The sequence below is a fragment of the Stenella coeruleoalba genome, assembly GCF_951394435.1.
Source record: "Stenella coeruleoalba genome assembly, chromosome: 10".
In the NCBI taxonomy this organism is placed as follows: Eukaryota; Metazoa; Chordata; class Mammalia; order Artiodactyla; family Delphinidae; genus Stenella; species Stenella coeruleoalba.
In genome coordinates, this window is record NC_137156.1 from 33,248,506 (window position 1) to 33,273,201 (window position 24,696).

At 53.5% G+C, this 24,696-nt stretch overlaps 1 protein-coding gene across 12 annotated transcripts; it reads right to left on the reverse strand.

Annotated features, from left to right (window-relative positions):
• Positions 1 to 71: 71 nt before the first annotated feature.
• Positions 72 to 24,282, reverse strand: TJAP1 (tight junction associated protein 1). Of its 12 annotated transcripts, none has more exons than XM_079933517.1 (11): positions 24,223 to 24,282; positions 23,618 to 23,709; positions 7,738 to 7,835; positions 6,948 to 7,073; positions 5,316 to 5,344; positions 4,413 to 4,574; positions 4,138 to 4,204; positions 2,988 to 3,095; positions 2,828 to 2,911; positions 1,829 to 2,063; positions 72 to 1,222 (listed from the first exon to the last, which is right to left on the reverse strand). In XM_079933517.1, the coding sequence occupies exons 4-11, from the start codon at positions 7,044 to 7,046 to the stop codon at positions 963 to 965; spliced, it is 1,044 nt and encodes a 347-aa protein (XP_079789643.1). In that variant the 5' UTR covers positions 7,047 to 7,073; positions 7,738 to 7,835; positions 23,618 to 23,709; positions 24,223 to 24,282; the 3' UTR covers positions 72 to 962. The 12 variants fall into 12 exon arrangements, with proteins under 12 accessions (XP_079789643.1, XP_079789650.1, XP_079789644.1 ...); XM_079933524.1 differs by adding an exon at positions 14,575 to 14,704 and having other exon boundaries at positions 72 to 2,063; positions 6,948 to 7,070; XM_079933518.1 differs by adding an exon at positions 14,575 to 14,704 and having other exon boundaries at positions 72 to 2,063.
• Positions 24,283 to 24,696: the final 414 nt, after the last annotated feature.

Here is a 24,696-nt window from a genome sequence, read left to right on the forward strand (position 1 = left end):
CCTTACACAGGCCCTGTAAGGATCGTAACTGAGGTAAAGAGCTCCCCCGAGCTGGGCTGGACCCTACCTCAAGGAGAGACTCAGGGGCCCTGCCAGGGTTACTTGAGGTACACCCTCTCCCTCCACCTGATGCTCTGTGCCCAGGGAAGCCCCAGGCAGAACAGTGGTAGGGGTCAGTCAGCAGCAAAAAGACTAGGACGTGATTAGGACTGGGAATACTCAAGAATGGGGAGAATAAGGGCAGAAGGAAGGTCATTAATAGACAAATTAGGCCATACCGGTAAAATAGTTTTATTTAATTTTAAAATAGTTATTGATGTGAAAATTTCCCAAAGCTGGGAGTTAACAGTCTAGAGCCAAGGTTGGGAGTGGGACCAGGATTCACCTAGAACCCAGCTTGAGGGCCCTGAATCCCACCCTCTACTCCCTTCCAGAGGGAGGAAGGAAACAGCTGAGGGGAGCCCTGAGTCAGTCCTCTCTATCATCCCCCCGAGGGCCTGCTGTGCCAGGCCCTTGAAGGCAACAGCTCGTGCAGAGGATTTGGGGGGAGAGGGCAACAGGTGAAAACTGAAATTAGAGGTTAATAATCCCAATGACCCTCCTCCCCCCAACCCCTGCCAGATAAAAATAGAAAACTGGAGGATATGAAGGGAGGATGGAGGATAAACACTGATGTAATAACCCCCTCAGCTCCCCAGAACAGACCAATTTGGGCTGACTGGAAGAAAGGTCATGAGCCCCAGCTGCATGTTACCTTTGGAGAATAAATATTCCAGGAGGGAAAAACCATGAGGCAAGCTGGTACCAGTTACAGTCAGTGCAGCGAAAGGCCTGGTGTAGCCTGACCCTATCTGCACAGGGAGCAGAGGCCAAGGGCTTGGGCTAGGTGGGGACCCTGAGCTGCGAGGGTTGGGGCACCTTTGCAGTCCCCGTGCAGCAGTGGCAGGAAGGCAAGCAGGGCCCTAGTTGAGCAGGTTGCCCTGCTCCTGGGCCTGGGTCAGGCTGTCCTTGCGGTGCAGGTGGTGCACCCCCATCCTCTTGGGGCTGCGCTGGGGGCGGCTGGAGCTGGGGAGGGCCCAGGCCCTGCCCTCAGTGCGAGGAGTGCCAGGCCCCTCCTCTGTGCCACCATCACTGGGCAGCAGGCTCTGGCGCTCTTCCTCGGGGCTGATGGGCAGGTTCAGCTGTTCCTCTTCCTCCTCTCTGGGAAAGCCAGGGTCAGCTTCTGTTGGCAGCAAAAGCCCACTTTCACCGGGTGGGGAAGAAGGTGCCTGCACCTCCTCATCTCCGCCAGCGGGACCAAAAGCAAAGTGGCGCTGCAGTTCAGGGAGCGCATCACGTCCAAAGGCTGTGCGCTGGGTCACAGCGGCTGGGGGCGGAGTGCGGTCCACAAATGCCCGCTGCCAGCTGGCCAGCAGGTCCTCCTCGGAGCTGGCGGAGCTGGCTGGGGCACTGAGCCCCGGGGGGGCGGGGCTGGGCTGGTGCTGCGGGGAGGCCTGGGCCGAGGCAGGGCTGCTGGGCACTGGGCTGGGGCGGGCTCGCTCACTGCCCTCCTCCACCAGGCTCAGGGAGATGGCCTGGCGGGTGGCGTAAGTGCAGTTGGGCAGGGGGCTGTTGCGGGGAATCCGCACCTTATCCTCAGAGAATTCTATCACCTTGCGGCCAGGATACAGCGGGTGGGGTGGAGACGGGGTGGGGTAGGGACTCAGCTTCTCAAAGGCCGGCAGGGACATCTCCTCCTCTGGGGAGCCCCCCACGGTGCCCAGAGAGCAGCACTCCCCATTGGGTTGGGGGACGGGGCTTCCCGGAGCTGGGCAGCTGGCTGGGTCACCTGGGTCACTCCCACTCATATCCACGTGCACAAAGACATCCTCAGCCAGGGGGTGCCCGGCGCTGCCTGACTGGGCCGAATTGAGCAGAAGAGACTCCGGCTTCTCCAACACGCGGGCAATGACCGAGGTGGGCACCACAGCCCCTGGGGCCAGGCTGGGGGCAGGCCCCGGGCTGGTAGCCTCCTGACCAGTGTGCAGATGTTTCCGAACCATGTCCTGTAGCTCACAGGGCAGCTGGGGTAAAGGAGCGAGAGAAGGAAAGAGAGACGTGAATGAGCCCAGCCTAAGACAGCTTGCTTCAGGGCAAATATGACGGCTGCCACATGTAAGGTCCCCCGTGTGCTGGGCACTTTGCTATCACCTGTTCCGCAGCACACAAAGGTATATCCTCATTTCGCAGATAAATTGAGGCTCGGTAGTGATAAAATAAGTTGAAGCTTTTGATTAACACAGCCAGGATCTGAACCCAGAACTGGTGCTAAGGCCCACATGCTCTCAAACGTCTAACTTCCCCATCTCAGTGGTAGATTCTGCCCAAACCAGACACAAGCTTGAGAATCAGTATTGACCAGAAGCCTTAGAAATACCTCCACTCCTTCTGTAGGCCCCATCAACCTTGAGCCTGAGCGCTGGGGTCTAGGGTTTGCCCCTTGGAGCAAGGGCCCCTCTCAATTATTCTTATGGCCCATACCTCTGGCAACCCCCTCCTTCCTGCATGGGATCCGGAAATTGAGATCCTCTCTCCCTGTCTCTGTTCCAGAAATACCAACAGGGCCAGTCCCCACTCTGCCCCTAGTGACGGGCCCTTGACAGCATGCAGGACACCAACCAGCGGCTGAGCTGACTGGCTTCAGAGGACACAGGGAGGCGAGGAGAAGGCAAAGCAGAAAGCAGGGAGCCGAAGGTATGAGGAGAGGACAGAGAGAGGTGTAGAAACTGGAGTTGGAGGCATCCTAACAAGGGCAGACGGGCATTGGCAGGGAGAGTACCCCACTCACATCAGCGAACTTGTGGTTACGGAAGTGAGACTTGTTGCACTTCAGGAGCTGCACAGCCAGGTTGCAGTCCAGCCGGTACCGCTCCTGTGGACACAGACGCAGTTCAGAGCCCGGCATAGCCCAGGGGAGCAGGGCAGGGAGGCCCCCGAGGTGACCGTACATTGAGCTCCTCCAGCTTGTTGATGGTGTTCCTGGCGTCCAGCAGCTTGTTGGTCAGCTCCACGATCTCCCAGTCCAGTGTCTTCCTGTCCATCTCAGCCTTCTTGATCTGAGGCACAAGACTCACAGTGAACCCAGCCCACACCCCAGCCAGCCCTTTCTCCCCTCCCCTCCCCCCTCTTCCCGGCCCAGAGACACAGGAAGCCACAGGTGCTAGGGCAGCCAAGGCACACAGAGACAGACGATGGACAGACAGAAGGAGACCAGACACCTCTCCTGTAGTCCAGGCTGGCTGTGGGGAGGGGGCTCTCTGAGCATGACTGACAGCTGCCCAGGCCGGGACAGAGCAGTCTAAGAGCTGCCCGGCCCTGGAGGGCACTCAAGGGGCTCTACACACCAGGCGAGGCAGCTGGTACCTGAGAGGCAAGAACTGTGCAAACCCAGGGGCTGAAGCCGATGCTGCCTGTGGCTGTTTCCAGGATCAGGTTGGGAAGCGGGAGGAGGTGGGGAGTGGGGCTGCGTGGCGGCTGGGGGTGCCTGTGAGATTATCTAGTTGAGAGGGAGGGAGCTGCAGGCTCAGAAGCAGTCTTCTGATCTTCAGCTCATGGACTGGGTCCACAGGCCCGCTTCCCGCAAATGGCCAGGGCTTGCTGCCCACTGCAGCCAAGAAGCTGTGAGCATTCAGTGGTGACATCAATCAGTAACTCTGCCCAAGCCAAGAACAGGCTCCCCAGCTGTCCCCCAGGAGGGAGGCACTGACTGCTGAACAGGCCTCACATGAGGAAGAGGAAAGGAGTGGCCAGAGGGCAATGGCCGGGCCCCAGCAATCCCAGATCTCAGCTGAGGAGGAGGCGAGGGCAAGGGAGAAAACACACAAACTCAGACGCAACTGCAAAAATCCAGCTGTGGCTAAGAGAGGCCTGAGAGGAGAGTGCGGCAGCAACGGTGGCAGCATGAGGGAAGACGAGGAGAGAAGAGAAACAGTGTGAGCATTAAGACAGTCCTGACTCTCACAGCACACTGCGGGCCCCTCCCCACTACGGCCCACCCCCTCCCCGAGCCCAGGGCAGGATGGCAGTCCCCTGGCAAGTCCCAGCCCCTGCTATCCTGTGAGCACAGCGCCAGCCAAGCTGCCCTCCTGGACAGATTACCAGCGTATGCAGCTTGTCCTCTAGCTCCTGGTTGGTCCTCTGGGAAGCTGTGTAACTGTGCTGCAGCCTGTAGAGGGACACAAGGCAGACCCCTGGATCAAGATCCTGTTCTTCAGACCCTGCTCATCCCCTCCTTCATAAGGGATCTTGGGCAAGTGCCCCTCCCAGAACTTCAGTTTTCGCATCAGAATCAGATGATCTCTGAAGCCTCTCCGGGCTCCCTCCTATGAACAGGGAGATGCGTGCATGTGTTTCCCGGCCCCTCGTTCCCACACCTGCGGAACTTGTCCTTAAATTTGTCCAGCTCCTCACGGCTCTGGCCCAGCTCCAGCTCCAGGCAGTCCTGCCCAATCTCCAGCTCGCGCTCCAGGGCCTCAGTGCGCCTGGTGGCCGAGGCCAGGCGCCGGCGAAGCTCCTCATTCTCCTGCTGCAAAAGCCTGGTAGGGTGAGGGGTCAAGGGCAGAGGGGCATCAGAGATAGAAGGGCCACCCTAGAGTTCCAGGATGGATTCAGGAAGGAAGGAGTAGGGGTGACGTGAGAACAGGTAGCTGTGGGCAGGGGACTCCTTGAGATTCAGCCTGAGTCTGGGGCAGCGTATCCCATAGGCCTGCTGGCCCTGAGATCACAGCTTGGCTGGGAGGGGCAGAGGGGATGGGAGAGGACAGTCTGCCCCCCTCACTGCAGAAGAACGAGAAGACAGAATTGCAGGGGCTACAGTTCCCAGTCTGTCTCTGGTTACAGCCCAAGCCAGCTGGCCAGCAAGCCACCAGCTCCAGTTTCCCCACTGCACAATCAGGCTGCTCCATTATTCATCTTTTAGAAACCCAGCCCAGTGCTGCCCTCCTCTGCAGAGGCCTCATGTAGCTGACAGAAAGGGCTGCGGGGAGGCAGCTGGCACAGGAGGGCCAGGAGCTGGGGAAGGGAGCTTTGGCAAGAGCAGGCCTCTCAGAGCCATCCACCTCCTTGATGCCAGGTCCTCTTGGAGCCCATGGAATAAACCTCTTTTTCCAGAAGGAATATCCCAAACTTCAAGCCTCCTCCCAGAGTCCCTAAAACACCCCACCCCAACCTTTACCTCTACCTAATCCAAGGAAAAGCCCAAATGAAACAACAGCCTCGCCTGCAGCTAAGAGGGGCAGAGTTGAGGCAGGGCAGGCTCTCGGGCAGCAGATACTCACTTCATCCTCTCCGTGTCAGTCAGGGGCTCCTGGGCACAAAAGAACAGAAGCTTGAGGCTCAGCTCTGGACCACTGGCCTCCTGCTTGTTCCCCACCCCCTCCAAATAGCCCTGGAAATGGCCATGTCTGAAGCCCAGAGACACTCACAGCAGAAGCGGGCTGCGGGGCCCCACAGATAGAGGCAATCCAGTAACACCTGGACCAGCCTACTCTCTCCCATGCCAACCAGATTCCAACCCTCACCCTTATCCATACTAGCTCCAACCCCTCTTAATACTAGAGCCAACTGCAAATGAGCCCTGGTACCCATGCTACCTCTCCCATGGCTAAAGAGAGCCTCTCAGCTGTTCACTGGGCTCCTAGTGGGCCCTGCAGGCACAGCCAAGACTTTCCAGAGAAGTGATGAAGCCAGGCGAGCTAGAGTAGGGTTCTGAGCTCTGCCAAAGCCCTTCTGGCCCCCAGGGCAGAATCAGGCCCTCACAGAGGCTTGGGAAGCACAAGCACGTGGGGGAAGGAGAGCCTCTGGGCTAAACCTGACTGAGACAAGTAAAGCGTCCTCTGCTTTCACCCTCCTGCCGCATCCTCCTCAAGCCTCCACGTTGGTCACGAGCCAGAGCTCCGCCAAGCACAAAGCAGAGCAGACCCGTGCTATGACAGGAGGGAAACGTCAAGCAGCATCTGATTGGCCTGACTGCCTCAGGATGCCAATCACAGGCAGGACAACGAGGTGGGTGGCCCAGACCATGGACTTGGGAGCCACTGACACCTGGATTGATCCTGTTGTACCATACCCTGGTTATGTTAATCTTGCTGAACCCTAGTGGCCTCATCTACAAAACCAGGGGAATGCCCAGTGGGTGGCACCTAGCACAATATCTGGCCTTTTAATTTAATGTTTCCTGAACTGAAAATGGGCAAGTCATGGGTGGCATTTCTGCCGTGAATGTGACCAGAGTGGGCCATGGTATGCCTGATGCTCGGCACGTGCTGGCCATCTCTCAAGTTCTTTAAATGTGTTTCACGCACTGCAACAGGATAGAGACATGGAAGCAAGATGAATAAACTGCAGCACTCGTTTCCTCCTGCAGTAAGCTGAACGAGGGAGGAAAACCGACCTGGAGAATGCTTTGCAGTTGCCTGAAGAAGCCCTCCTAAGAATCTAATGCAGTTCCGAGCAGGGAGCACGTATTGGATAAGTGTCAGCCAGAAAAAGGAAAGCTGGAGGAGGGCCTGACTTTCAGGGACAGCAAAGAACAGCTAGTCTTGGGGAAGTCGCTGGAGCACTGCTTCCTAATGGCCCCCAGAGGGGCTGCAGTGGAGGACCAGAGTCCTGGCCTCTGGGCAGGTTAGCACCCCTCTATCGGGTGGGCTGCCTCTTGCACGAAAAACAATACTGCATGGGATCACTTCTGCTGAGCTACATGTCCTGGACACATGGACGTGTGTCACAGCTGTCCCCTATGAGTCTACATGGCTGCCACCAGCACGGCTGCAACTGAGAGCCCAAGTGTGTACCAGGAATGCCACACCCTCACCCCAACTGCTGGGACCAGATGTGCCCTCAGGACAGCCAGAACCCCGCCTCAGGGGCCTGCATCTGCCAGCCAGGGCAGGGGCACCACTCTTGCTGACCTCCTGCTCGAGCTGGGAGCCAGGAACTTCCAGCCGCAGCTCCCGATGCTCAGGTGGTGCCTTCCGGTAGGGTTTCTTAGCAGGGGCTGCACTGGTCATTCTGGGAGGTGAGAGCTCCTCAACCTGCTGAGGGGAACAAGGAAGGAGGCTCAGAGATGTGGCAAGAGGCCTCTGAACTGAGGAAAAAAGAGGACATGTAGGAGCCACCAGGCAGGCAGACAGGCCTGGGCTGCTGCTGGGGTCATTCGAAGGGCTGGACTCTGGTGTGTCAGTGCCCATGGGTCAGGGGCGTGCTGGATGGGGGCCCGGGTCCAGGGGGAACAGATGAGAGGAAGCCAGGGTCCAGGGACTGGGTGCAGGGTGTATGGATTGGGCCCGAGGAGCAGCCCACCCCTCGCCCCTGTGGGCTCGGAAAGCAGCCTCAGAGAAAAAGCTGCTCTCCAAGCACCAGTTTCCTCAACTCTAAACTGGGTTGAGAATGCCACCAATTTCACAGGGTTGTTTTAACGATTATGTAAAGCACTAACAACGGTAGCTGGCACTCAGGAAATGTTCGATAAATGTTAGCTTTAAAAAAAATCGTAACCAGAAAGTAAGGGTTTGAGATGCGTTCCCAACCTGAGCTCCTCCAGGGGGTCACCAAGCTTAAGGGCCTTCAAGGTCAAGCCTCTCTGGCCTCCACCACTCTTTTCACCAGCCCCCACCAAGAAGGGCTGCCTGCTGCCGCCTCACCTGCTAGCCTCCCCAGGAGGGAACCCAGTGGGGGGTGCAGGCCTCAGCAGGAACATACCGTCCGTCTGTCAGCAGCTCTCTCTGTTCCGCTGTCCAGGAGTCAGCCCTCGGCTCTCCGCATCCCACAGCCCCGCCACTTCCTCTAGCCAATAGCTCCTGAAACCAGAGAAGGGAAGAAAGTGGAAACCAGGTGTCAGCCACCCGTCTGTCAGTACCCGCCAGGGAGAGCTGGACAAGAGTGGAAGCACTGGGCTCCCCATGAAAGCTCTGTCCAGGCCCAGAGGAGACACATGTGTGTCTGTGTGTGTGTTCATGGTCTCAGCTTATCACATGCCTGATTCCGGGATAGGTCTGGTCCTGTCTTGTCCCTATCCTACCTCACATCTGTCCTGTTCATCTCCCGGGCCTCTCAGAGTCTAGAAACAGCTAAGAGATTTGGGGGACAAGGGTTGCAGAAGAGAACACCAGGAAAAAGCCTAATAGAGGCTCAAGAAGATGCTGGGGGAAAAAGCTCCTGGCAATGTTTCCAGAAGGAGCCCAAACACCTAGTTCTGTGAACAATGGTGGCGAAAAGACTGTGTGATGAGGAGGGGTAGGTCCAGGAGAAAAGCAGAAAAAGGAGCATTTTAGCGCAATGATGGTTCTCGACCAGGGTGATTTTGGTCTCCCCCGCCCCCTCCTCCCCCGACCCCTGATATCTGGCAAACGTCTGAAGACATTTTTGGTTGTCACACCAGGGGTGGGTGGTACTGGCATCTAGTGGGTAGAGGCCAGGGGTGCTCCTAAACATCCTATAAGGCACAATACAGCCTCCCACGACAAAGAATTATCAGCACAAAATGTCAATAGTGCCTAGGCTGCAAAACCCTGTGTAGAAAGCCCCAGTCTGGGGAGCTGAGACGCCTGGCTTCCACTGGGCTCAGTGGTGTGTCTGACACACAGTGTGGCCCTGGGTAAGTCCTTTCCTCACTGGATAAATCTGTCATCTGCACAGAGGTGGCTGGACTGAGTGACCTCTGAGGTCCCCTCCAGGTTCTTGGGGTTCTGACCTCTCCCCCACCTGTAATGAGCTGGGCTGCAGCATGGGGGCAGCAGCCACCACAGGGACCAATGGAGGCAGTAACCTCAGGTGGCCTTCTGGGCATAAACAATCTCGTGGCCGCCATCCACCTCACCAGAGCTGGGGCTGAGGGAAGCCTTGCGGGCTAAAGCGTGTGTTCCTGCTGCTGGGACATGCCCTGGCCACGACTCCTGTCATATTCCAACAGGGCCTGAGGCAGGAAGCACCGTGAGGGGGCGGGGAGGGCGGGAAGCAGGAGTGGCCTCCCTCCTCTGTCTGGGCAGCCTGGCCTCTGGTGTGGGGTTGTGGGGCTTGGCAGCAGGCACGAGCCGCCACCCCAGCCCTTTGATAGTGAGGCAGAGTGGGTCCCCACAGGGCACTTGCAGCAGGCCGTGTCGGGCTGACTCCACGCGCAGGAATCCGGGCAGGCCTGAAGGGACAGCACATTCCTGAGGTGTAGTCACCCCTACAGGTTCCCCAGGGCTACCCTTCCGGTGGGACCCTGGGTGGGAGCTCCTCCAGCCCAGGGGAAAGGCCCAAAAAGTCCCAAGCCAGCCTGGGCACCTGGGTTCTGATCGTCAGGGGGTCTTAGCGTGGGGGTGTATATGAGTTACAAAAGAGGAAAGAGCCAGAGCTGCAGGAGTAAGAGATACAGGTAGCCAAGAGCTCCCGGGAAATCCAGAGCTGGCTTCTGCCTTCTCCCCTTCTCTGCGGAGAAGTCAGGTCCCTCCTCCCTTCCCCACCTGTTCCCCACTCAGCTCAGTAGCCCTTTCTCCTTGCAGGCCCCTTTATATATACCCCCTCTATTCTCAGCTTCTTGTCTTCCCTATTCCTGCCAATGCCCACACTGTCCTCTAGGTACTGGGACACCTGTGTGGGCGGTGGGTGGGCAGGGAGGACACTGACAGGCCCAGGTAACTGGTCATTCTACCTGTGAGGAGAGAGCGGTCTCACTCCATACCCTACTGGCCCAGCTCTAACCATCACATGTCCTACAAGCTCATCCTGCTTCATCTTGACCTCACGGCCCCACAGCACATATTCCCAGGCTTTCACGGCAAGATAATCTGGCTTGCTGAGGGGACAGACAGTGTGGATGTGGCTGGCAGTGAGATGGATCGTAAGTGCAGGCTCGGACTATGGGATGAATGATAGTGGTGATGGGAGGTTCTCTCTCCCAGCCAGAGAATACTCTTTTCATATGTGTCAGAGTCACAGGGAGGGAAACGACTCCCAACTGGGGAAGCAGAAGACAATGCCCACTAGCGAGACAGTCGACCAGGGAGCCTGCAGTGACCCCAACACAAGTCCATGAGGAAAAGTCCGTGCCGCCCCCTGCCCCATGTCCATAAATTCCAGTGCTTGTTGGGGCCCTGGCTCCAACTCCTGAGATCTGCTAAGCACCCCAGATCCAGCCCATAGGGGACCACAATTCCAGTACTGAACAGGGACTCGATGTGCCTGGCAGGCTGTTGTCCCTGACTGGAAGCACTGCAGGGAAGGTCAGACCCAGGAGTGAGAGCAATGCCAGGTGCACTGCAGAACAAAGTAAGAAGCAGCTGAACAGCAGGTCCACAAGCTGGGAGAAGAGGAAAGATGAGCTGGAAGGCAGCAGAGTGGTCCCTCCAGGAAGACCCAGCTACTAGATGCAGCCTCCACTGGCCAGATCTCCTTCACCTCAAGATTCCCAGGTTGCTTTGGAGTGCTGCAGCCCAAGGAGGACTCCCAATGCCATGTCAAGATGAAGAGGCCCCCAAGGAAAGCTGGACAACTCAGAATGTGCCATGCGCCACAAGGAGCAAACAAGGCCTTTTGGGTCCTCTTGGCCTCTGGATGCTGAGCTGGCTCCAGGGCACCTCCGAGAAAAGAGTCTTCTAGAAGTTCTAGAAATTGACAGGGAAGAATCCCACTCCCATCCCTCACCACAAACTACCTGAGCTTCAAGGAATTGGACGCAGATGACTCAGGATGTGGGGTACCAGATCACATGCTGGGTTTGTACTACAAGAACAGCTGTGCTCTGGGAGAAAGGCTGAAGCCTAAGTTAAAACCCCTGGCTGACCCAGTCTGGTCTGCAGCTCCTCGGGCTGGACCTGCAGGCACGACTGAGGAAGACACCCAGAGCAGCAGTAAACCCTCCCATCTCGTGGAGGTGAGGTGAGAAAGGAAAGCAGCTCTCCTCACTGCCCCCACCCCACCTAACTCCTCCTCCTCCTTCCTCTCCTGCATAGTATTCATTCTTCAGTTACTCAGAATCAGTTCAGAGGACAGACTCAACCCCCTATCTGCTGGGGCGGAGGCGTGGGGGGTGTTGATAGCTTCGTAATTGTCATGTTGCAATCTGCCAGTCAGCTCAGGCCGCCTGTTACCGCCTGCCCTGCATGAAATACCTTCTCTCTGATTACAGCCCACGGGGCATGATTAGCTACCTCCAGAGAACAAAGTCTACTTTCATTAGAAATGGGACTCAGCACGCACAGGGAACCTGCACTGTGAACCCACTGAACAGCTGAGCAGAGCATGTATCAGAGACAGATACAAGGAGCAATGTGTGCCAGGAGCTGGCTGAGCAGTGTCCTTTAATCAAAGGACAAAACATCTGCCAAGCATCTCTCTCAAACCAGGAGATGGGACTCCTACCCACTCCCCTTCGTGGATACGGAGAGTGTGGGTATGTGACCTGGGGCCTCCATCGAGGTCAGGGACGCTGCTGGAGGCGGAGTAGGATAAGGAGAAACCTCTTCAGAATTCAGATTATCTCCAAACCACTATCCTCTCTCCCATTCCCTGCAAACACCCACAGAGGCAACAGCAAAAGGTTCAATTCCAAGAGCCAAGGATGCCCTGTTACTTCCCTCTGCCATCCTTTCTGTGGGTCTGCCCAAGGGCAAAGTCACCAGTGCAGGAGAGGAAGGGAGGTCCCAGCATCCAGCTTTCTCTCTGCTCAGGGCTCAGAGGCTACCCCCTCAACACTGGCCCAGCAGAGGGAGACAGGATTGAATCCAAAATAGGTCTGGCTCTTTGGCTTTTCAAACTGTGCCCTCCCCCACTGGAGGTCTCCTCTAGCTCCCAAGCTCTGCACTACCCTGTCCACCGGCCCAGTTCAGCTGCCTGCCCAGAGACACCGCCTGCTTCCCCAGCTCCCCACATCACCCACACTCTCTTCAAGAAATTAGGGTCCCAACAGTTCCTCTGGGCTCAGACCATTTCTGAACTTACTAATGTCTCTCTGCTCCCAGCCGTCACTGAATCAAGCAAGTGAAGGACCTCAAGGGGCCAATGAACCCAACCTTCTGCATCAGGGAAGGCACACACCTCACCACAAAAACCATTAAAGCTCTTCTTTCGTAATTCACCCAAAGAAAGTCAAATGGACGTTAGCAATCACTGCTGCTTTTAAAATGAAAGGAAAACGGCCCCTTTTCTGAATACTCCAGCTGTGCTGTATGGTACCTTAACACAGCAGGATATAAATAAATAATAAAAACAAATATGGGCCCTTCCTGAAGCCCCTAATCAACCGCTAAACAGGAACATCTGATCACAGGGACTAGCGCCTCCCCTGCGGAAATCGTCCTCAGCTGTGAGCCCTGATGTAGTCTCTGAACACTACAGGCCTGGAGGAAGTTGCACCTCTCAGGGCAGGACATACTCCTGCCGTACGTATCTAGCTGCTTCTCAAGCCTCTGAAATCCAGGCTCTGCCTCCAGCTGAGGCCCAAGAAACACAAACCACCACCCTACAAGGGCCAGCCCTATAACCAGCAGGGGCCCCTGAGATTGCCCACAAGGACCGCCCCCCCTCCCAGTCAGTATGGCTCCTCTCCACCTCGACTGTCAGTGAACAGCCGCACAGTGAGCCGATCCGACCAAAGCAGGCTGGGTTCAGCCTTCCCCACACCAGGCCCCCAGTTTCCGGCACAGCTGTTCCTGAGATACCTAAGCAAAGCCCTCAGCGATGCTGGGCGCGTGGCAGGCAAGCAGCCAGCAGAGCACAGGTGGGGCCCAGGCAGGCTCTGCTCTGGGCTGATGACAAGGCTGGAAGATGCCAGTCTGTGCCCAGACCAGCCCTGCTGCCCCTCCCCCAGGCAGGCCTGTCACCCCTCAGGGCAAGTTCAACCTCACCCTCTTGGGGCATGCTGCCTGCGGCCCTGACCTGGCCCCCCCGCCCGCCCGCTCTAAGCAGAACAGACTGACAGGTTTTTAAAAGCCAGAATGGGTGGGAATTATTGTGCCCCAAAGTCATCCTGAGGCCTCAGAACTAGTGCTGGTGACCTGTGAGAGCTCACCTGGATCCCCACCTGAGCAAATACCTCAAGTCTATCCACCTGGCCTCTCATTCAAGCAAACACTTGACAGGAACAAAGGGGCTGAAGACTACTGATGATGATGATCCAAGCAAACCAACCCCCACCCAAAGGGAGGGCCAAAAAATCCCCAGGATCATAAGCAGCACTTGACCTTAGTCCCCATGCCCTCTCCTAAGGAACCGCAAAGCGAGGGTGGCCCTGAATCAGCCCTCCACTCCACGCTCCTTCTGCTCTCCTGGTCACAGCCAAGCCATAAAGCCCTCCAGCTTGCTCCCTCCCTACTCAGGGTCCCTACACATCCACGCAGCACCTACCCCCTCTCTCATTTACACACTTACACCTCATGGTCACAGGCAGCTCCCTGCCATCTCCCTCCTGGCTCAAGGGAAACAGAATCCACTTAGAGGACCTCCAGGTCTCAAGTTCCCCCATCCAGCCCACCCCACCCTGCACTGCCTCCAGAGGCTGGAGACGGTGTCTGTCTACAGAGTTACCCGTGCAGAACACCAGGGAGCCCCGAGCAATCGGCCTTCCTGCTACCTCTGGAACCCCCTTCTCCTTTCCAAGCCTGGAGGGAGGTGGGAGCTTCTCGGGGGCTTCTCCATGGCAAGCTGAGGCCAAGGCCTCTCCTAGGCCCACTGTGGAGTCCAAAGCCAGGTCCTTCCCCCTCTGGCTGAGCCGCCCTCCCCAGCTCTTTTAGGTTAAAGTCCCCGTGAAGCTCCAGACGTGGAAGGCGGTGGGCGGACTAACTCCACCCACTCCACCTCCCAGAGCCACGGTCACCAATGCGAGCTACATCTCTGGTTCTGGGCTCCAGCTTTCAGTTTAAGTAGTTTCACTCTTCTGCCCAGGCAATTTCCCACAGCCAGGCCAAGGTTTTTCTCAACTTCCCCACCCCCAAGAAGAACCTGCAATTGATCCTAAATTCAATTCGTACCCTGGGATGAGAATAATGGCGACAGCATCTTCCCCTCTTTTTTTTTTTTTTGGCCCCGCCGCAGGCCTTGTAGGATCTTAGTCCCCGGACCAGGGAATAAACCCAGGCCACGGCAGGGAAAGCGCCGAGTCCTAACCACTGAACCACCAGGGAATCCCCACCATCTTCCCCTGTTGATAAAGGGAGGAAACTATCCGGTCTAGCAGAAAATTCCCTTCCTACTCTCGTTCCATCTGTCTCTGAGGCGTGAAACCAACAGTATGGTAACTGAGGGATGTTCTCAAACTCCACGGTGCTAAAAGCAGATTAAACAGAAATGCTAACCGTTCTGTTTTAAGGGAGAACTGATAGCCATGGTACTAACTAAAGGGAGAAGGAGGGGCAGAGTCCAGCAGCAGATGGGCAGGTGCCCATGCACAGCCCCACCCACAGCAAGGAGACTGGGAAAATGGAGGGAACTCAGTAGTAAGGACAAGCGAGCAGAGGAGATGGCATGATGTAAGCAAAGGAGAGAAGGCACAGGCCGGGGGAGGAAGGGAGAAGAGAGGCATGGCTGGCGGCACCCTCAGCTGGCCCAGGTCAGACTCACAGGGTTAGTGTCTTCTCCCCAACCAGCCAGCTCTCCTGGTTAGCACGGTTAGCGACAGACTCATGGCAGACGCCCTCCAGGCACTCCATACAAACAGACAGCTTGGTTTGTGAGCAGCCCAACTCCGGAGCTGCAAAGAGAGAGCAGAAGGATTGCCAAGCTGCAGGATGCCTGAGGGTACACACTGCACTCTCCTGACAGGGACACTCCCCCAGACTTACCACCAGACCCTCAGGGGCTTTCTCCACTCTAGAAAGCATGCCTCCTGAAAGTATAGCAGTGAGCCCAGCTCATGACCCCAGGGATGGTCAACAGAAAGAGAGGACTGCCGTTTTGGAACGGGGCACTGCTACCAAGGGGAAGCTCCCCTGTCTCACCTATTCCCGGAACATTGCTGCCAGGCTGCACTAGAGCCCTGAAAGCTGCTTGTAAGAACAAAGCCACCCACAGCTGCAGCTGCCACCTAGCCCAGGCCTGTGCCAGCAGAGTTCACCCCACCACCTCCCACGGGCTCCAAGGAAAGGGGCTGGGAGAGAACTGGCCCAGGGACCGGAGGCTGCAACAAGAGCTGCATGGAAAGCCCAGTACAATGGGGCAGTGTGCACCCCAGCCAGCTGAGCCAGTCAAAGGAACGGGTGACACACTGCCACCTTTCAGTTTCTGAAAGGGCCAGGGAATGATGCTTCCCAGTGAGCTGGCGCCAGAGGAACCCAAAGAGCAAGGATAAGGGCTATGCTACAGCCAGGCTCCCCAGACCCCGAGAGGGACTACCTCACCCCCTCAGAATGAGTAATGCCCAGAAAGGCTAGCGTTCCCAAACAGCTAGCCCAAGGAACACTCTTTCCTGAAAGCCTCCAGAACCACCTAGGGGAAGCGACACACCCCGGCTTTGAGATCTCAAGGCAAATGTGCCACAGCAGTGGAGTCCCAGAGATCCCCACCCAAGATGTGACCCCTGGGTCAGCAGGACAGGAAAGCCCTTCTGTCTGAAAGGCCTGCAGATGATGAGATGACTCGGGGAAGGAAGGGGAGAACAGAGACCACCCTGGCCCCACATATGGGCCTGGCCTTCTCCCAAGCCCAGGCCAACAATAAACACAGGCAGGAGAAGCCTCCGACAGGCTTCCCAACTGCCTCCTCACTGGGCTCCCCGCATCGCTCTGACAGCCCCAGAGGTCAAAAGGCCATGAAGGGTGAGATAACCATCTAGCAGAGAAGATGACAACTCTTCCTGTGGGCTCTGACCTCTTCGCTGGACTGGCAAGGAAGCATGGCCATGGGCAGGCTACCTTCCGAATCCTCACCACACACACACACAAATAAATAAATAAACACCAGCTGGGTCTGGTTTGCTTTTGAAAGGTAGAGCAGCAAGTGACCTGGCTAATCCAAGGTTTCAGGAACTAGAGGAGACTCTCTCTGCACTAAAACAGGGGTTGAGAAATCAGGTAATTCTACTCCCTTCCCAGCCAAAGATGAAAGAGGAGTGAAGGAGAGAAACACGTGAGGCGAGAGTGTTGATGCCCGCATCACGCTTGCACCCATCCTGGTTCCCACTCAAGGGCACTCCTGCCAGAAAATCTCATCCCAGAATAAAAGACAATCCCTCAGAGATAAGCAGGGTGCCCGCTGTGGCAAGAGCCTCCAGGAAAGTTGGTCCATCCTCCCAAGGAGCCAGCCCCCAGGAACGCACCAGGCTGGGCAGGAGGCTGCAACCAGGCTCCTCAAAGGCTCCAACAGGGAGGGACTCACTCCCACCCTCACCCCCTGGGGGTTAACTGTTAGGAGGGCAGAGCAAGCTGAAGAACAGTATGTATTACTATCGAGTTTTGTTTATTTTACAGGCGATACACGATGGGGAATGTCTGGAAGGACACAAAAATGATTAGAAAGATACATGATAAACAGTTAACAGTAGTTCCCTATCTTTGGGAAAAGGCTTAGACAGGAGCAGTGGGGGAAGAAAGGAAAGGTCTTTTTACTTTACTTTTAATTTTGTATACTTTTCTGTATGGTTGGTATTTTAAACGAGGACATACATTATGTTTATGATGAAAACATACAGCTCCTCAACAAACGGACAAAATCCCTCCATCTGTACTGTGCTTTACCATTCTGGAAGTGCTGTCCCTTCCATTATATTTCCTTTGATCCTTATAGCCTAGTGAGGCCCACGGAACAAGTGGAGTTCTCCCATTTTGAAGCGACAGAGAGGACAAGTGACCTGCCCAAGGCCACAGACACACTGGGACAGAACCCTCCATATCCAATTCCAGTGCAAAGCCTGGAAAGCTGTCTTCTCCAGGGAGCCACAGGAAAGCGACTACAATTCTGCCCTAATTAAAGACCCTCAAAGACTTCTGAGATTGAATTCCCCACTTGGCTTACCTGGGAAGGTGCAAAGAGGCCACTGCTCAGTACCCAAGGCGATAAGCACAGAGTTCTATCTCTCTGGTTGGCTGAGTGGAAGCACAGGGCTCTCGGTCTAGGCTGACTTCCCAAAAAGCAGTCCCTACCCTCAGGGAGATCCCTGCCACAGTTTACTGTGAGAGCACAGAAGCTCTTCACAAATAGGAGGCCATGTCCTTTATAGATTCCAAATGTCACCTAGTAGACAGTTGGCACTTACGAGATAGACCAAGCAAAGTTCTCACTCTTCTACTCATGGACTCAGTCCCTCTGAAGTCTAAAAGCACACAACACAATCCAGTCCAGCTGGCTCACCCAATCTCCTCTCAAATCTGCTTAACATACAATGCAGCTTATTACTCCTGCCAAGATGCCATCAGGAAGATATGCCACATTGCAGTATGCACCCCACACCGAGGGATGAGGAGTAGAGCCCGGGGAAAACTCCTTCAATCCACTTCTGCCTGCTGGTTTCATCCTTTTAGTTCATCTAGGCACTAACAAGGCTGTAGTAAGTCCTGGTTGTGAGCATTGAGCCCACCAAAACAGGACCAGTGATACAACAGAAAAGCAAGCAGGTTACAGTGGGCACTAAAAGGAGCTTAATGAATAACAAAGAGGATGCCAGCAACCAAAAACCTTTTAGAAGATGCTAATTAAGCAAGAAAATACACCTGTGTGTACTTCGATTCCTCTTTTAACTCCTTCCTGCTGGCTTAGGGATGTGTGATTAGAACATAAGGCTGAGAAGGGAGACAGCTGAAGCCAAGCACCTGGAAGATCATTTAACCACATTAACTCAACCCTGGAAAATAATTAGTAATGCGATTGTTAATACTATCACCGTTTGTTTATGCAGGACCTTCCTTCCTGAGGGTTCAAAAAGCTTTGCCAGATAGATCTTATCTGCTTTAGTCTGAGGAAGGACTGGGTTGGGTCACACAGGAACCAGAGCTGCTCAGCACCTACTATGTACAGTCTAACTAAACGCTCAGCCTTCAATAAATGACCTTGCCCCTAAGAAGCTTCAAAGAAAGATCTTGCCCCTAGATGGGGAGAGACAGGTTAACTGCCCCCCTGCATCATAGTGTGATGAGTGCTCTCAGAGCAAAGAGGAGAGGCACCTGGCTGGGGCAGGGGTTTAAGGACCAGACAAAAAGGTTGCCCTCCCGAGAACCCAGACAAACCTTCCTCTGATTGTAAACTCACACTGGAGCACCACCTGGCATTATACAATTAAGAGGTCTAGACTTCTGGAAACAAATTCCTTTGGTGTTTGTTCAGAACTGGTGCCCGAAGAACTACTCCCATCAACGACACCAGAAACAAAAAGGCAAAGAATGGACAGCGACCCTTAGCTTTCACCCCATTTCTGGGGAGCACCTGAGTTAAGCCTGTTCTGTGGCACAAGAAGATCATCGAAGCCGTAAGAAAACTGGGACAAGAAGTCTGGCTTCCTCAATGCCTAGATGTGTTCCATCAGCTTCACCCAACATTTTTCAGTCTACAAAACACCGGGGAATATGGATCATCAAACATGCCATCCAGTCATCCCCAGCCTTAACTATTGGATTGACCAAAAAGTTCGTTCGGGTTTTTCTGTACCATCTTACAAATCCACCACCTACCCGCCCCCACCTGTACCCACCAAGGTCATCATCAATCTCGCATGCATGTCACAGTCCATCAAAGGAGTTGTTTCAACATAACAGATGGGGAGAAGGCTCAACAATCTTATTTTGCACACTGATGCTGTACCCAATCTCACCTCTTTTGTTGCTTCATCACAAAAAAGGAGACTCTCTCAATTTTACTCCCATCTCAGAAATGTTCCTGGCTACCTGGCAAAAATCAAAAGGCTTACTCTACCTTGAATAAAAACAAAGCCTTTTCTTATCCACTGAGTTTTCCAAAGTGGGATTCATTCATTTAACAAATATTTACTGAGTATCCTTCATATGCCAGGCACCTTGCTACAGGCTGTGTACTCATTATCTCTAATGCTCAATACTCTTGCAAAAAAGGTAATGTCACCTTCACTTTATAGGGGACAAGACCAGTGATCCTACTGGTTAAGCAACTTGCCCAAAGTCGCACAGCTGGTAAGGGGCAGAGTCGGGATTAAAACCCAGCTCCAAAATCAGACTCTATCTACCACATTGCTCACCCCACTTCCAACTCTCCTCACCCCCACCCTCCCAGTCTCCCCTATCTCCCCACCCCCACCCCATGATCAGGGAGGGTGCCTCCTCTACAGGGTCAGCTCAGTGAAAGAGACAGACAGGTAAACAGAGGACTCACCACACAACACGGTAAGTGCCAGGACCGAGGTTCAAAGTGCTGTGGGGACCAAGAGGAAGAAAGGAAAGCAGGGAAGTCTTCTCATCGGAGGAGACAGAGAAGCTGGGTCTCAGGGGATGAGCAGAGCTTCAGAGACAGAGGTGAGCATTATGGAGAGTGAAGTGCACAAGCAAGAAGAAAAAAGTAAGCGGATGTCTAGAAAAGGTTCAGGAGCAGTAGGAAACTCAGGAGCAAGGAAATACAGGACAAATGAAGCAGAGTGACAGCAACTCAGGCCAGAGGGTTGAATTTAATTTGGGCCAGAGTGCTTTTTGCATACCACGTTAAAGAGTGTGCACTTTATCCCAAACAAGGGAGAAACCATGGCCTTTCTAAGGGAAGAGACATTGGTTTTTTGTTGTGGGTTTTTTTTTTTTTTTTTTTGCAGTACGCGGGCCTCTCACTGTTGTGGCCTCTCCCGTTGCAGAGCACAGGCTCCGGATGCGCAGGCTCAGCGGCCATGGCTCACGGGCCCAGCTGCTCCGCGGCATGTGGGATCTTCCCGGACCGGGGCACGAACCCGCGTCCCCTGCATCGGCAGGCGGACTCTCAACCACTGCGCCACCAGGGAAGCCGCAGAGACATTGGTTTTTTTCCTAGGAAAATAATTTTTAGAGCAGTAGGGTAGAGTAGGGAGAGACTGCCCACATTTCATTCATCTGTATGCACCACAGCATTATAAAGCACCTCTTATGTGCCCTGCACTATCCTAAATGCTAGAATACAATAGTAAGACAGTATCTGTTCTCAAGGCACTTAGAGTCTTGTGAGAGTCAGACAAGTAAACAGGCAATTACAATGCAGCCTAAGTGCCAAAATAGAAGTAAGCACAGAAGGACAGTAAAGGGCAGTGGGATCCCAAAGGAAGTGACATTTAAACTGAGACCACAAGAGCAATAAGGAAGGTAAAGGGAGTCTGGAATGTCTGCATTCCAGACAGCACGACCAGCTTGTGCAAAGGCCCAGAAGCTACAGAGAATGAGATAAATTTAGAGAGCTGTTAAGAGGCTGAATCCAGGTGAAGAAATGAAGGCCCAGTTTACCCACAGGTCCTCGGCACTCAAAATATGGTGGTGAGGAGGTGAAGGGATTCGATTCAAAGATAATACATGAATATGGGGTGTTATGAGAAGAAACTGATTTAGACAACAACAAAAAGAAAATGCTAAAGGGAGAGAATCGGCTCAAAATCTATCAGGCTTCACCCTGAAGTTCAATCATTTGCTAAAATGTGACCTGAATCTAGAAAGTCTGAGGACTTCTACCAAAACACAAAGGTGTACTCTATGGAGATAACACGTTTCAGCATGCTGACCGAAGCACGAGTCAAGATAAAGCACATTATCCTGAGATACGTGGCTCCTCTATTGATGGAGGAGGGGAGCAGAGACTCACAGATGCTAACTCTCAAAATCACACATGCCACAACAGACAGAAAAGCTCATCACAGGGCTGCGGCAGAATTCCCAGGGCAAGTCCTGAGCCCCCGACACCAGGCGCGTGCCTACCCTGATGGCAGAATGGAGAGTCATTTACTGAAGAAAAAGATGGACCCCGAGGGTGTGTTAAATAGACAGGACATGACTCAGAAGGAGGGGAAGAGTAAGTCATAAATACAGGGCAAAGGAAAGCCAGTCAATCAACCCTTGGGTACACCTCTGCCCCAAGGCTGCACACGGGTCTCCTGCCTGTTAAAAGGAAAGAGACTGGGCTCGGCAACAGGGCCTTCCTCAACAACATAAGCTTCAGCAGAAGCACATTTACTTTCCATTTTCCTCTCACGTTAGACGGAGGGAGCTGTCTAAAATGCCACATTTTCCCCCCTGTGTAGTTTGCTACTTTTTATTTTTAAAAGAAAGATGCATCCAGACCGTCTATGAGTTTAACACTATGGCTACTTCAACTGCTCATGTCAGTAATCATAGTCAGATTGAGCCTTATATTTACATCTACATTAACTAACACCCACACCCACACCTTTAATGCATGCTAAGAATGGATCCCAATGTAACAGTCTGCTCACCCAACCCAGCCCAAGGTTTTCCAAAGCACAGTCACCAAGTTGAATCACAAAGAGAGAGTCCAGATTTAGCTAACATGGCACAGGGCGCTCCCTCACCAATCCCTGCATCAGTTATTATCTCTGAGAGGAAGGAGAGAGCTGAGATGAAGAGCTCAGCTCCTAAAACATTTTTTAAACAAACAAAAAATATTTTACTACAATATGGGTATACATCTAACCATCATTACAAGCAAACGAGATACACATTGCCAGTAGGCATATTTAAAAGTTAATTTCATACCAGATGCAAAAAAAAAGGCTCAACTGCTGAAGCCAGATTGCCTGGGTTCAAATCCCAGCTCTGCCACTTACTAGCTAGGTGACCTTGAGCAAATTACTAAACCACTCTGCACCTCTATTTACTCATCTGTAAGATGGGGATACTAACAGTATTAAATTACTTCATACAGGTAAGGCACTTACAATAGTGCCAAGCACAAAGAATGTGCTCAATAAGCACTATTATTATTATTATCACTCAACTGCAAATTAGATAATTCTGCAGCCTCACAGCTTCAAACAGGAAATCACTGGCATTTAAACATCACTTTAAATAGCTTAACGAGGATATTCTCACTACACACAAAATCTATACTATCCAAAAGCTGTACCTCTTCTCCTTAACATCAGGATAGCAGCTCAAACCAGTACAGGTCCTCCACAGAGAGACACCAAGTTCAATCACGAGGCAGAAATTAGTGCTGAGATCTGACTAGTATAATAACAACAAATACATATTGCGTGTCAGGCACTGTTCTAAATACATTAATATACTGACTTATTTGACCCTCACACAACCCTATGAGATAGGTAATCTTACCATCCCCATTTGATTGATAAGAAAGCTGAGGCATAGTGAGCTGGGCAATTTCTAAAGGTCACAGGGCTACATATGGCAAAGTGCAGATTTGAATAGGCTATCTGGCTCCAGAGTCAGTGCTCTTAATCTCTATGTGCGCCCACCACACTGTCCTTGCTGATCGCTATTTCCTAGGGACATCCACAAATTGTTCGCAGAAAGAGAAGTTTCTCAACCTTCTAGAAATGAAGTCACAGCTAAATAACACCAGTTCTTCAGATACTTGAAGGCACTGAAGCTAGTCTAGTGACAGTGATTCAGATTGGTCTGCCTGGAGTAAGCCTTTTGCAGGCAGGGATGGGGTGAAAGTGGGGAGCAGGAGATGGTTAGTACGGAGTCCTAGATCAAACCAGACTTGCCAGTCCAATCATGGAGCAGATGCTGGCCCTGAAACAGGCTCCAGTAAGAAGCATGCTCCCAACTCTGGCTTGGGCATAACCACAGGGCATCAAAGGAAGTGAGGACCATACTCACAGCACTCTGTAGCTCCCGACCCCTTCTCTTTTCTCCAACCCCAAGTCCACTATCTCTCAAGCCATGCTTAGTTTTGCTAATGAAACTGATTTTTTTTAAATGTGGTTTGATGGGAAGAATATAAAGGAAGAGAAGAAAACTACCAGAGGAGAAAGGGGCAAGTTTTACAATCCTTTCCTTCCATCACCACACTGGTCCAGGTTGTAAAGCAGCTCTCCAAAATCAGGTGTCTCAGGGACAGAATCATGTGAAAAATGTTCGCAGAGCTTTACCCCAGTCAGCTTGACCTCTTACCATAAACTGACCTGGGTTTCTCCTCCCTAATCCCAACCTGCCTCCCGCCCTTCTCTGACCCCACCTACCCACCAAATCCACACCCCCAAAGAACACTAACAAGCCCTTCTTACCAAAAGAAACGATCAAAAGAGACAGACATGCTGCAAGAGTGAATTCAGGAACTGGTGACAGCAGGTACCTAAATGGTTAGCGAACACCACCAGAAATTTGTTTTCTTATGACTCCCCACCATCTGACACCCACAAGTCTCCCTTCCGGCAGGATACCAAACTGAAGATGTGATGGGGAGATCAAAGAAAATACAGTGAGCATGAATGCACTGCTTGTGACAGGGATGTGTTCAAATACTTTCAGCCTGATCTCTATGCTCTTGCCCACGTTCGCCTGCACAGGTGAAGGCATACACGGCTCAATTCTACACCCAACTCTCAAAAATCAGCGTGAGATCTAAGGAGAACATTAACTTAGGGACCACAGGCAAAGGGCAGCCTCTATAGAAGAGTGCCCTTCTCAGATTAAATAATTTTCAGCATCACTCGTAGCCCATGCATCCTGCTCCGCTCCCAGGGAGCATGCCAGCCTGTCACCGGAGGCCACCTTACCCGCTCTGGGGTTGAGCTGGGGCAAGTCGCTACCTCTTCTTCTTTCCAAGTATTGTGATTTCTTCCAGTCCCTGGGGCCCCTGAGTCTTCAGCTGAAATTGGGGCAGATGCTGCTATAAGAACTGTGAAAAGGCTGATCTAAGTCTAGAAGATGGTCATTAGATTGGCTTTAGTTCCCTCTTTACCAAACCTGCCCAACATCCTTAAGTCTCTCTTCCCCCTTTCCCTACTCTCCTCCTCCACGGAAAAGACCCCTTTCCGCTCCCACCGGCCTGGTACGGTCGGGCCTCCGCCCCACACTCCAGGCTTTTTACTCTCCGCTAAGAAGTTCCGCTCCAGTTCGTGACTCTGCTTCTCCGGGGCTGCGTACCTACTTCTGGTTGCCCCGCCTCGGATCCCCTGCCCCAGGGCTACCACTGGAATCTAGGCCCCCTCCCCTCCATTCCTATCGCCTTTTTTTCTCTCCGCCTCCAACCTTCCACCACTCCATTTCCTCTTCTTAACCCCGGTGCTAGTCCTTCCTCCGTCCCAACTCCATGTTGGTGTCCCCATGATCTCCTACAAGTCTAAACTCCCGGCCCGACTACTCCAATCCCACAACAAACTTTCTGCCGCTGCCCACTCCCTTCAGACCGCCATCTTGCCGCAGGGCAGGCCGGGTAGTGGTCACGGCCGCGGGAATCCCCACGCACTAGGCGCCGTGCGTCATCGGGGGCGTGGTCATGGGGGCGTGGCTTCCAACTGGGGAATAGTGGGGCGCCAGACAAGGTGGGAAGACGGGGAACTCGTAAGAGCAGGCTTTGGTGGCCTGGCAGCAGAAGAAGGAAGGAGGTGTCAGGAGCAGGGCGATAGCGAGAAAAGTGGGGAAAGATTCTGGTATTCAAAAAACAAAACCAAAAAAGACTGAGGGGAAACAGCACAAAAATATAGTGAGGGAGTTGCAGCACTGGTTCCCCATCACCCAAAGGATAAAAGGCAGTTTCTTAACTTGCCACATGGAAGTCTCTAAGACCCAGCTTCTTCGCCATTAGGCCTGAAAACGTCCAAGCCCTCTCCTCCCCTTGCATTATGAATTCCTA

Bases quoted from the DNA above. Each gene is read 5' to 3' on its own strand.
- TJAP1 (XM_079933525.1), bottom strand. From the start codon at position 7,046: ATGACCAGTGCAGCCCCTGCTAAGAAACCCTACCGGAAGGCACCACCT. The intron at 5,345-6,947 runs GTCAGCAAGAGT...TTTTGTGCCCAG, and splicing joins GCTCCCAGCTCGAGCAGGAG to GAGCCCCTGACTGACACGGA. The intron at 4,205-4,412 runs GTGTGGGAACGA...GTCCCTCTACAG, and splicing joins TTTAAGGACAAGTTCCGCAG to GCTGCAGCACAGTTACACAG.